Source organism: Sceloporus occidentalis, unplaced genomic scaffold (assembly GCF_023333645.1).
Source record: "Sceloporus occidentalis isolate IW3139 unplaced genomic scaffold, rSceOcc1.0.p SCAF_6, whole genome shotgun sequence".
Classification (NCBI taxonomy): domain Eukaryota; kingdom Metazoa; phylum Chordata; class Lepidosauria; order Squamata; family Phrynosomatidae; genus Sceloporus; species Sceloporus occidentalis.
The window spans coordinates 39,417,900-39,430,222 of NW_028316986.1; the positions used below are offsets into that span (position 1 = coordinate 39,417,900).

The 12,323-nt window shown below is 38.6% G+C and overlaps 1 protein-coding gene across 9 annotated transcripts in view; it reads left to right on the forward strand.

Moving 5' to 3' along the window:
• Positions 1–12,323, forward strand: part of LOC149310634 (serine/threonine-protein kinase MARK1) — a 100,019-nt gene that overhangs the window by 51,483 nt on the left and 36,213 nt on the right. For all 9 annotated transcript variants that reach the window (XM_089529350.1, XM_089529356.1, XM_089529349.1 and 6 more), the window contains 4 exons: positions 1,220–1,268; positions 3,175–3,240; positions 8,326–8,396; positions 10,647–10,703. In XM_089529350.1, coding sequence (XP_089385476.1) covers positions 1,220–1,268; positions 3,175–3,240; positions 8,326–8,396; positions 10,647–10,703 — 243 coding nt within the window. The remainder of the gene's footprint in view (positions 1–1,219; positions 1,269–3,174; positions 3,241–8,325; positions 8,397–10,646; positions 10,704–12,323) is intronic.

Below are 12,323 nucleotides of genomic sequence, written 5' to 3' on the forward strand. Positions count from 1 at the left end.
TGACCTACAAAATATTGTAGTCATCTTTTTGTTACTATGGAGTGGTACTGCCTAATTGAAGAAGAGTGTGATATATCTTTTAATACTCTTATATGAAATGCTCATTTTACTGTACTGGAAAAAGTATCTTATTTCTGATGTGTTTACTTGTTGTTAAGTTATAGTGCTCTGGTTCCACTTTAACAGCCATGGCAACCATTCACAGATCCTGGAATTTGCAGTTTACATAGTGGTATTTAGAATTCTCTGCCACAGAGCTCTAGTGCCTCATGAAGACCAGGATTGAGTGATGTCATAGCAGTTACTGGTGTTTGGTTCCAGGACCCCACATGGATTCCAAAATCCCTGGCTGTTCAAGTCCCATTAAATACAATGGCATAGTAAAATGGTGTCTGTTACATAAAATGGCAAAATCAAGGTTTGCCTTTGGGAATTTATATATATTTTTGAATACTTTCAAATCATGGATTGTTGAATCCATAGATAAAGAATTTGTTGATATGGAAGGACTACTGTAAAATGGAATCATATCACAATAATGATGTAGTGTGAAATAGCCCTTAGTCACCAATCTGAGAAATTGATAGGATCAGTCTTTGTTGAGAACCAGAATTAATTTTAGATGAAGTTCATAATGTTTGGGCAGATTTGTATTGATCATAACTCAAAGCCTGTCGAGACTTTGACCCTCCGAATGTTTGAGAAATTCCAGGCGGCACAGCCAATGGGAAGGATTCTGAATTGTAGTTCAAAATATCCAAAGGACAAAAGCTTTCTCGTTCTAGTCTGTAATATTGGATCCAAACTGTTACTTGTACTTTAGTTCCTTTGAAAAGCAATATAAAAAGTTATTCTACATCAGAGATGAGAAAATGTTGTAGATTGGGGGACCACATCTGGTCACATACACCTGTCACCCCTGAAAAATCATTTTTTGTTCCCGAGTATCATCCCCATGGGGGACAGTTTTGTCACAGCTTGTGGGGGTCAAAACATGGCAGAATTGCCCTCAGTGCCTCCTAGGGGACATTTTAGGGGAGAAGAGAGCTAAAAGCTCATGGGAACCATACATAGCTCACAGGCCACATTTGATCTACCTACATGGTCTAAGTGTTAAACTATTTCTATTCTTGAACTTCGCCTTTTGCAGAAATAATTAGGATATGCCTGTATAAAAACCATTGAATTTAGTACAGTAGTTTGTTTGTTTTTCAAACAGCTATTCCGAGAAGTGCGAATAATGAAGATATTGAACCATCCTAATATTGGTAGGATTCTTGCATTTTTCTCTTGTTATTCATGATTTTTTTTTCTGTTTGTATGTTTTCACTTTCTTATCCCAGTAGTCAGTAATTCTGAGATTGTGAGTAAATTCCTAATTGTACTTTTCTGGTTTTTATTCAGTGGCCGTTTTGGTTTCTTACAAAAACATGGTTTCTTAAGCGAAGGAGTCACAGTTGCTCTTCCAGAAAATAGTTCATTGGAATTTAGTTTATTGTTTATTGTTTATAGTTTATTGGAATTATTGGAATAATGTAACAATAGAGACTATGACATGCATATAGTTCTTTGGTGATTCATAGAAGCCACAGAAAACCACCTTTTTGGTTTCCCACTATTTGATGAGGTCATGTTTAGAGCTGAACATACTGTTAGTTGAACAAACAGGTTTAAAGATACCCTTAAAGCATGCAGGCTCTCATCTTGTCTGACAAGACCCTGTTCAAGCCATTATTTTCTCAAAAGAAGATAAGAATTTCCTCTCCATACAGGAAACATCAATTTGTGGTAGGCACAGATTTGCTTATATTCAAACCCCTGATGACAGTTAATCCTATAAATTTTTAGTGACTTTAGAAACACTAAAGAGGTGTTTGTCTGTCCCATCCTTTGTTATTAGCTAAGACTCAAATGGGACATGTACAAGAAATGGAAAAAGGAGGAAGCACCAAAGAGGAATTCAGACAAATAGCCAACTCATGTAAGGAGAAAGTCAGAAAAGCTAAAGCACAGAATGAGCACAGGCTTGCTAGACTAAAAACAACAAAAGGGCCTTTTTTTGGTTATGTCTGTAGCAGAAGGAAAAACAAGGAAATGATAGGGCCACTGTATGAAGAAAATGGTGAAATGCTAACAGGGAACAGAGACAAGGCAGAACACGCTTCCTCGGAGAGTGGTGGAGTCTCCCTCCTTGGAAGTCTTTAAACAGAGGCTGGATGGTGATCTGTTGGGTATGCTTTGATTGAGAGTTCCTGCATGGCAGGGGTTGGACTGGATGGCCTTTGTGGTCTCTTCCAACTCTATGATTCTATGATTCTACTTAACATCTTCTTTGCCTCCATCTTCTCTGAAAAGGAGAACAGTGCTCAACGTGGGGAAAATGGAGCAGATGATGCAGTAAGGGAAATGCAGCACAGACTAGGAAAACAGGTAGTGCAGACATACCTGGCTACTCTAAACGAGTTCAAATCTCCAGGGTCAGTTGAATTTAATCTTAGAGTATTAAAAGAACTGGCAGAGGTAATCTCAGAACCACTGACAATAATCTTTCAGAATTCAAGGAGAGGTCACAGCAGAGTGGAGGAGGACAAATGTCCCCATCTTCAAAAACAAAAAGAAAGAGGACCCAAATAATTAATGCCCAGTCAGTCTGATATCAATACCAGGAAAGATTCTAGAGCAGATCATTAATCTGTAACCACTTAATCAGATGGTCTGTAACCACTTAGAAAGAAATGCTGTGATTATTAAAAGTCAGCATAGTTTTCTGAAAAACAAGTCAAGCCAAATTATTATCTCTTTTTTTATTGAATTACAAGCTTGGTAGATGAAGAGGAGTATTGTGGGTGTAGTGTATCTTGATTTCAGCAAGCTGTTTGACAAGGACCCACATGGTATCCTTGCAAAAAAGCCAGTAAAATGTGGGCTAGACAATGCAACCATTAGGTGGATTTGTAATTGGTTGATTAACATTGTATTGTATGGACTTTTTATTGTAAGCCGCCTCAATTGTCTTCTGACAGAGAGGCAGGGTAAAAATAAAGTTTTATTATTTATTTATTATTATTTATTATGAAACTAAATATATTACTGTAAGACATAATATGTCTCTAGCTGTTTTTGGTTTTCTTTGCTTCTTAAATGGTGATTTATTGTACTTTTTTAATTTTACAGTTAAATTATTTGAAGTTATTGAAACAGAGAAAACCTTATACTTAGTAATGGAGTATGCCAGTGGAGGTAAGTAAATGTTCAGTCCTGTTTTTCAGTAATCAATCTGAAATGTTTTTAGGCAAAGTTGGCATAATATCTCAAATCTGATTCACTTTTGGTATCTGCTGCAAGAACCACAGCTCATGGAAAAACAAAGGCAAAGGGCCCTGCTAAACAAGTGGAGACATATATTAGATGGGATAGACTAGTGGTTGTAATGGAAGCCATGAGCTCCTGAATCAGTTCCAACAGATTGTCCTCAGCTTAAATGATGAAGCTAAGGCAGGAGAATCAGCAGCAGCAGCAGCAGCACCCAAGACTGCTGTCTGTGGCTCAGAAAGAGTATGGGATGAATCCCATATTTGGGGATAAAATCATGGTAGGTTACTGCATTTCTGCTTATACACTTCCAGGTCACTTGATCTTTGATGGGGAGAGTCTATGTGTACAAATTTTGGGGAGATTTTCTCTCCCAGTCTCATTCCGACAGGTTTCTGTAATGCAAACCTGATCAGCATTTCTGTAATGCAAACCTGATCAGCGATTGATTCCCTGCCTTACCCTGCTGTATGTTGTCCATAGAGTTTGTAGAATTTTATATTGGAGTTTATTTATCTTGTTTTTATGAGACTGTGTAATGGTTTTTAATTAGTCTGTAACCCCGCTTCGATCCAATGGGAGAGGTGGGGAAACACAAATAGAATTTTATTATTATTATTATTATCATCATCCACGACCACACTCTGCACAGCTGTTTTCCCAATTGCAACCTGATAATTCAATTTAGTACCAGAGGTATAGCCACCATACTCAGACTCTCTGATTTGGGAGACAGTTTGAGAAGATCAAATGCCTTGTAGCATCCCTCCCCCCCCCCCCCCCCCCCGCTTTAATGATCTAACTGCTTTCCCTCATCATATCACTCTTTGCCCATGCTGTTATAATGGCTGATCACTATCTGATCATCTCTGTCTAAAAAACACATTGCTTCCATTAGCAAGTACGGTAATATAGGCTGCTTTATAGTGTGTATGAGAACCAATGTGGTGTAGTGGTTTGAGTACTGAATTATGACTTTGGAGACCAGAGTTTGAATTCCCCACTCAGCCATGAAAACCCACTACCTCAGAGGCAGGCAAAGGTAAAATCTCTCTGAACAAATTTTGCCAAGATACTTAGAATCACGTCATAAAAAACTTGAAAGCACACAATAAAGTATATTGTTGAAACAATGGAATTGAAAAGGCCAAAAACAAAATGTACAGTAAATCTTGATCTATATCTTGAGCTATATCTGCTTAAAAGATAACAAAACAATGCATATAACAAAAGCATTCAAAATCAGTATATTAAAAAAAATGCAAAATGAGCCATAATAATAATGGCAAACAGAATAACACAAAATAGCAAATACATCAAATAATATAAACTACATTGAGGCAATTAACACAGAATATTGTCGCCCCTCCAAGTCGTCAATCTGCGGACTTGGAAATCTGTGGAGGGGTGATTGCCATTAACAGCAATGGGGCGCCTCTAGAGCAGTTCCAAAAATAGCCCCTCCCCTTGTGCAAGGTATTCTAAGAGTAATAGCAGAATAATTAAATGAATAAGTAATAAATGATATGAAATGCACACGCACACACACACAAACACGCAGATGCACATATAAAACAGTGTTGTAGACAGCAGTACAAAAATCTTCCTGTGTGAATCCATTCTCAGATCTGCAATAATGAGATTAACAACAGCCTGACCCTATGCATTTTTCCTCAGTCATACAAGTGACACACAAAACATTGATAAAAAAAGAAGTATATGGCACAACTCACTGCAAAAAGGGACTCCAGAATAGTACTGGCAAAGCTGAGTGTATGGGAATGGGATGATAATCTCAGTATCTTTGGAGACACAGAAAACCAGGCTTTGGAAACCAACAGGAAATTCTGGGGAAATTTAAAACCCATACTACAGCACGTCATTCACAAAGTATTGTCCAAACTATCCTTCTTCCCATCTATGCAGGAATAACAGGGAAAAGCAGGATAGTACAATGTTCCAGCACTACCCAACAGTCCAATTTACATATTTCTACTGGGAGATGACAAGAATTAGAAGAAAGTTCTTTTGGAGAACACCCACAAATTCAACCATTTACATACATGTAAAGCCACACAAAGGCTATTTTTGAAGCCATATCTTTCTGTTCTAGTAACAATCAGTATAGTATAGTAAAGGAAACTGAGTAAAGTGACATTAAACACATGAGTGCAAATAGTTGCAGAGTAGGACCAGTCAACCCATGTGGAAATCCACATACCCCCACACTCCTACGAACAGATTAACTCACATCCCAGAACCCCTAAAACAAAGAATACACCAAACTCTGCTCCCACTGTTTGGCTCTCACTGAACTTTGCTCTCTGACTTCGTTTCAGTCTTTGTTTCTCTAGTGTTCTGCAGCACAGGGCAGGCACTGGGGAACGATGGTGGATTTTCACGCTTTCTCAAGATTGACCGTGGGTGGGCATGTTTCACACAGAAAATAAATAGGGGCTGCACAGGTAGAGGACATTAAAATATATCGATTTATGAGAGACAAGAAAGAAAGCCTTACTGACACGCTCTCCTATGGCTTCTGTATTTGACTTCTGAGCTTCAGAGGTATTTTGATCATGCCCAGGCACCAGGCAGTGTCAGTAGTTTGCCAGCCAGCAACTGGGAACCCAGAAGATTAAGAAAAGTACTGTACTTGGGAAGAAAAAGAAATGAGTTTTACTTTTTTTTCTCCTGCTAAAAACCATAGAACATTTCTTCTAATTGTACCATTGATGCTGAAGTCTAGTTGCAATATAAAGATTGTCCTCCCAAGTGACAAATGGGTGTTACTTGTAAGACCATATTTATAAACAGACGCTTGGTCTCTTGTGATGAATTTAAACGTGTGTTTTCACCTCCCGGGAAAACTTTAGATAGAAATGTCCCAACCACCAGCAGATAGCACATTAAAAAATATTTATTATTTTTGTAAAAGTAGGATAAATTATTTTAGAAAAATCAGGCTAATAAAAAACCTTGTAGCCTAGTACTTTATGTGGGCATGTTTGCAAGGCTGGGACATGTGACTTTCTCAATAAAATTAGTAATGAATTCTTCTCCAGTCTAAGAGAGGAATACTGTATATACTTGTGTATAAGTCAACTATTACTGTTGTGTTTTATTGACCGTTTATGGAAGTATTTTAGGTTGTAATCCCAGCTCGATCCAACTGGGAGAGGCAGGAAATATAAATAAACTATTTTTTAAATTATTATTATAAGTCGAGGGCAGGTTTTGGGGGCAAAATCATGGATTTTGAGATGACTCGTGGATGTCGAGGGTCAAACTCAGGAGCATATCACAAAGTATCACAAAGGATCTAAATGGAGGGGGGGAAAACACCACTTTGCTCCCTCCTTATCCCTCTATGGTCCTCTCCCAAGGGTCACAGTCTGGACATGCAAAATGTGGACACAAACCTCAAATTTCCTTCCCTTCCCCACAACCTTCCCCATGGCTGATGGCTTGCAACAAAGGGGACACAGACCACAGCTTTCCCAGGGCTCCTGTTGTTGTTGTTGTTGTTGTTGTTGTTGTTGTTGTTGTTGTTAATAACCTTTATTTATAAAGCGCTGTAAATTTACACAGCGCTGTACATACAATCTTTTAATTAGGCAGTTCCCTGCCCTCAGGCTTACAATCTAAAAAGACACGACACAAAAGGAGAAGGGAGTGGTGGAGGGGAAGGGGATGAGGGCCAGCAGTTCTTCTCTACCTCTGAAGCCTGGACCAAGGCAGATGGACTGGAGGGAGGGCTTGGCTTCTTAATGGATGGGTAAACTTCTTCCAGGGAGGCCTGTTGGAGTTAGCCTGCCTCTCTAGTAGGATAATACATATAAAATACATAGCAGTACAGGAAATGATTCAATAAAACAGGCAACAAAAGAACATCAAAAAGCAAGTGACAGTTATGCAATGCCTGGGAACGCTTCTCTGAACAGGATGGTCTTCAGCTCCGTTTTGAAGCTGGTTAAAGAAGTGATGGCTCTTGTTCGCGGGGGAAGAAGGTTCCAGGAGTGAGGGGCAGCGAGTGAAAAGGGGCGAATCCGAGATGGGGCAGAGGAAATCCTGGGCTGGTACAGCAGACCTTGACTACCAGAACGGAGGGCCCTAGTGGGAAGGTGAGGAGAAATAAGATCTAATAAGTAAGGAGGGGCCAGCCCATGGAGGGCTTTAAACGTGGACAGCAGGAGCTTGTACTGAATGCGGAAAGGGTGTGGTAATACTCCTGGAGAAGTATTACCATACTGACCCGTATACGTCTACCTAGGATTTTGGACCCCATTTTTGGGCTTAAATTTTTCAACTTATAGATGAGTATATACAGTAGTATAGAGTTAGCAGGACTAAGGGGCTAAACAGACAGCCCGTTCAGGGGCAGCTCTATGCCGCCCCTGTAAGCACTGGGTTGGGGATGCGGCAGCCGCACATCAGGCCCCCAACCGAGTGCAAATAGAAGCCGCAAAACGTGGCTCCTATTTGTGCCCTAGAACAGACGCCATATGCACTGCAGCACGGCCTTATGATGCCCCTCGTACACAGCCCACAGCATGCAGTAAGGGCTTTGAGTGTGTGAATGCTCAGCCCTATCTGAGCCCTGGTTCAGGTGCAGGCCGGCATAAAGTGATGGTCTGTACACCCCCTATGTGTCAGCTTATTTATTAGATCACTCATAGTTATAGAATAACTTACTGTCCTTATTGATAAAAAGACAGACAACTACCCTTCCTAGCAAGAATAATATCTGAATGGTAATTCAATGGCTTCCTTAAAATATTCTGTTCATTTTATCATAGGAAATCAATCCATGGCCACAAATCCTATGCTTGTCATAGACTTAAGAGTTTGTTCTTGAGTATGAGCCAATGTGCAATGGGGAGAATAGTAAATAGCCTAACATCTTTTAAAGATACTTTCTTCATTAAATAATTATAAACCTTAATAACATTAAAACAGGGATTTGTTAATCATATTTCATCCTGCACAATGCAATGCTATTTTGTTTTGCTTTAGGAGAAGTTTTTGACTACTTGGTTGCACATGGAAGAATGAAAGAGAAAGAAGCACGTGCAAAATTTAGACAGGTATGAAAAAAATGTCCATACCTTTGTTAAGGTATATTAAGGAAGCTTAAGACTCTGTGCCTTCAACCAAAAAAAAATGTGTTAGTTTTCAGGATTAAACATGAGAAGGAGAGAAAGTCAGAACACAGTATTAATTCCTAAATCATATTTCAGGTAATAAGGCTGACTTTAAAAGTATTTCCAGTAAATTGGATATAAAGCTTGTCTCACTTTTACATAAAGAAGAAAGGATCCAACTTTGTTAAATTTGATTGTAATACAGGTTTTCTTCAAATCTTTCAAAACTGAATACTTTAAAAAATGAATATGCAGTTAATTTTCTTTTAGAGAAGTTTGGTTCATCATGGCTGCTTTAGGATAGTAAGTGCCATTGAGCCCTACATAAAGATTTAAAGAGCTTCTATGTGCTTGATGTTACACTGTTCTCAAATGCTGCAAGAACTGGGAACCAAACTCTTAAAATTTCCTTCCCACGGGACAGAGTTTAACTAGTGTTTGCCCAATAATTTTCTTATACAAATGGATTTACCAATAGATATACAGTGTACTTGAATAATGTTTAGAAATGTCACCATTGTTGTGATTTGTTATGCCTAATGAACAGACATTTCTTAAATTAGCTCTTTATGTCTGGCTCAGAGTGAATTTAGAAGGGGATGGAAGAACAGAGGTTTTAGTTTAATTATTTAAAAATGAGTTAACTTTTGAAAATTTCTGATTTTCCTCAGTATAAAATATGGGAAGCTGTGGTGGACTGTAATTTATTTATTTTATTTTTTTGGCCTATTTTTTTAAAATGTAGCTAGAGAATTTATCCTTCTTCCTATTGTTAAAACTATAATTGTATTGAGAAATTATCAACATAGTTCCTGAGTTCCACCTTTAACATAGACAATACAGTATTTGAAGCAAAAGGATTTCAGCTTTCTTAGAATCATAGAGTTGGAAGAGAGCACAAGGGCCATCCAATCCAAGCCATTTCTGCTATGCAGGAACTCACAATCAAAACAGCCCAAACAGATGGGCATCCAGCCTCTGTTTAAAGACCACCACTCTTCGAGGGAGTGTGTTCCACTGGTGAACAGATCTTAAAATGTAATTTCAAAAGTTTAATCTTAAATTGCAGCTAAGGCATAATAAGAAGTAATAGCTGGGATGTATATGGTTAATTTGCCACAATTATTAAGAGACTGAACTGCTGTGAAATAGGATGATGTGGTTGGGACCCCTCTTTTGCTTTGAGTTGGTATTAGCTGAGGTTTGATTCCAGGAATCCCCCCCCCCCCCCCCGTGTCCTGTGAATGCCAAAATCCATGGATGCTCAAGTCCCATTACATACGATGGCATACTAAAATGCTGTCCCTTATATAAAATGGCAAAATCAAGGTTTGCTTTTGGGAGGTTTTTTTTGGGGGGGGGGGTATTTTCAAGCTATGGATGGGGGAATCCATGGATAGAAATCCATTAATACAGAGTGCTGACTGTACTTAGCCATCCAGATAGGCCCAACCAAGCCAATGATGAGGAGTTACGTGAGTGGTAATCTAAAACCCCTGGTAATCCATTCATTACTCACCTCCTGCCTAGAATTCACTGACTGTCTTCAGATACCACAGGTGGGAAAAGTGCAGCTTGTGGCCTAGATCCTAACCCCATTTTTGTAGATTTGTTTTTAGTGGCTGTGTAGGGAGCATATTTGCTACCCTCAAACTGTTTTAAAATAGGCCAAATCCCCCCCCCCCCCAAAAAAAAAAATATATTAAACTACCTGGCAAACTTGGCTGTCTAAAAGGCACAGGGTTCTTTTTCTGCCATTTAAAAAGCTTTTGGGGGAAAGTTTTTCAACAAAAGCATAGCATTCCCAGGACCATCAATTGTGTGTGCAGCCTCTTGATCTGGGATATTTTCCCACCACATGTTAAACTGTAGTGTAGTGCAATTACATGAAAGAACTAAGAAGTTTTATGCTCTGTTTCTATCAAAGAACTGTTATGTTTAAATCAATATACTATACTTAACATAAATGGTCATTAATAGTCCAAGTTTAAATTATGATATTTTCAAATTTGACACCTGAATTGATGCATTAGACACATCATTTCCCTCCTCTAGTACAAGTTCTCTAGCAATAAGTAATAATATTATATAACCTTATTGTTTAAGAGATGTATCAGGATAATGTATATTGAATACTGAATATTCTTAGGATTCTTGTATGTTTTTATAGTAATGCTGACAATGGTGTTTCAGATTGTGTCTGCTGTACAGTACTGTCATCAGAAGTGTATTGTTCATCGCGATCTCAAGGTATGTTCATTTGTTTTTCTTTAACAATTGAAACTGTGATGGAGCAGAACATTTAGAATATATTAAATTTTGAAATAACATCTCATCATTAGATATTTTCCCGAATTATCCCTTCTTTCACATCTGTCTGAGAGTACAATGTGCAAAACATGCCTTTGAAGAAGATAGGGTGTTAAAAATTTATGCAGGCTTTTTTCCTACATACATTTGAGTAACACCTGCTTCCCTGTTGATTCTGTCATGATACTGCCACCACTGGCACAAGTCATTCCCTGTGAGGACAGAAATGAGGTGCCAAGTATTGATCACATGGTTGGGAACCTTATTGTGGGACATGTAGGTAGATAGCCTCTTGGCATTGCTATGGAGTTCTATGGATTTTCCTGCAAAATCCAGAGCAGACAGTTAGCTTTCTTACACAGGTTGAATGGAGGGATAGGATGGATATAGTGCGGAACTGGCCTCACATCGTGAAGACAGTCAACACTGGAATCAGGGATTTGGCCCTGCATCCTCCAGACCGGTCTTGGTGATGGCAGGGAAAACTAGTTTAATTGGCGATGCCCTACTACTGTTTGCTAATTGTCTTCTTTCTGATAAATGAGTTCAGTGTTCCTCTGTTTCTACTTCTACTATAAATCTGTTGATAGAAAAAATGGTTTTATCTTATTCATGTCATTCTATCAAATTTAGTTATGTTAGATTTTAGATGCCTTTTCTAACAAAAATTCAAGGTACCTTCCAGCAGTTAAAATAAAAGTTAAAAATACAATGTAGCATATTTGTAACATCACCTTCACCCAAAATAGCAAATCATCAAGAATATTTACTTGGCATAATGCTCATATTTAAAAATTGGTTAATTATATTCCATTAGATTCTTAGGAACAGAGGTACATCTTGATGACAATTTATTCTTCATGACAAGTAGCCGCTGACAGTCTTATTATTGATGAATTTGTTCTGTTTCCTTTGAAAGCTGTTCAAGTAGGTAGACATTACTACTACCCATAGTAGTAGTTTCCACAGTTTGACTATACACTGTGTAAAGGACTACTTCCTTTTATTTGTCCTGAATCACCTGCCATTCAGCTTCAGTAGACTCCTGGTTATTGTAGTGGGGGGGGGGGGGCTTCTCCCATTTAATTTCTCAACACCATGCATAACACCATGCTCCATTGCGTGGAGAAGATGGCAAAATGCTAACAGAAGACAGAGAAAAGGTAGAATTACTCAACACCTTCTTTGCCTCAGTCTTCTCAGAAAAGGCAAAGAGTGCTCAACCTGAAGATAATGGAGCAGAGGACAGAACAGGGGAATTTCAGCACGGAATAAGTAAAGAGATAGTAGAGGAATACCGTGTTAATCTAAATGAATATAAGTCTCCAGGACCAGATGAACTACATCCAAGAGTATTAAAAGAACTGTCAAATGTAATATCGGAGCCATTGGCAATAATCTTTGAGAACTCCTGGAGAACAGGAGAAGTCCCAGCAGACTGGAGGAGGGCAAACGTTGTCCCCATCTTCAAAAAGGGGAAAAAAGAGGATCCCAACAATTATCGTCCAGTCAGTCTGACATCAATACCAGGAAAGATTCTAGAGCAGATCATTAAACGGA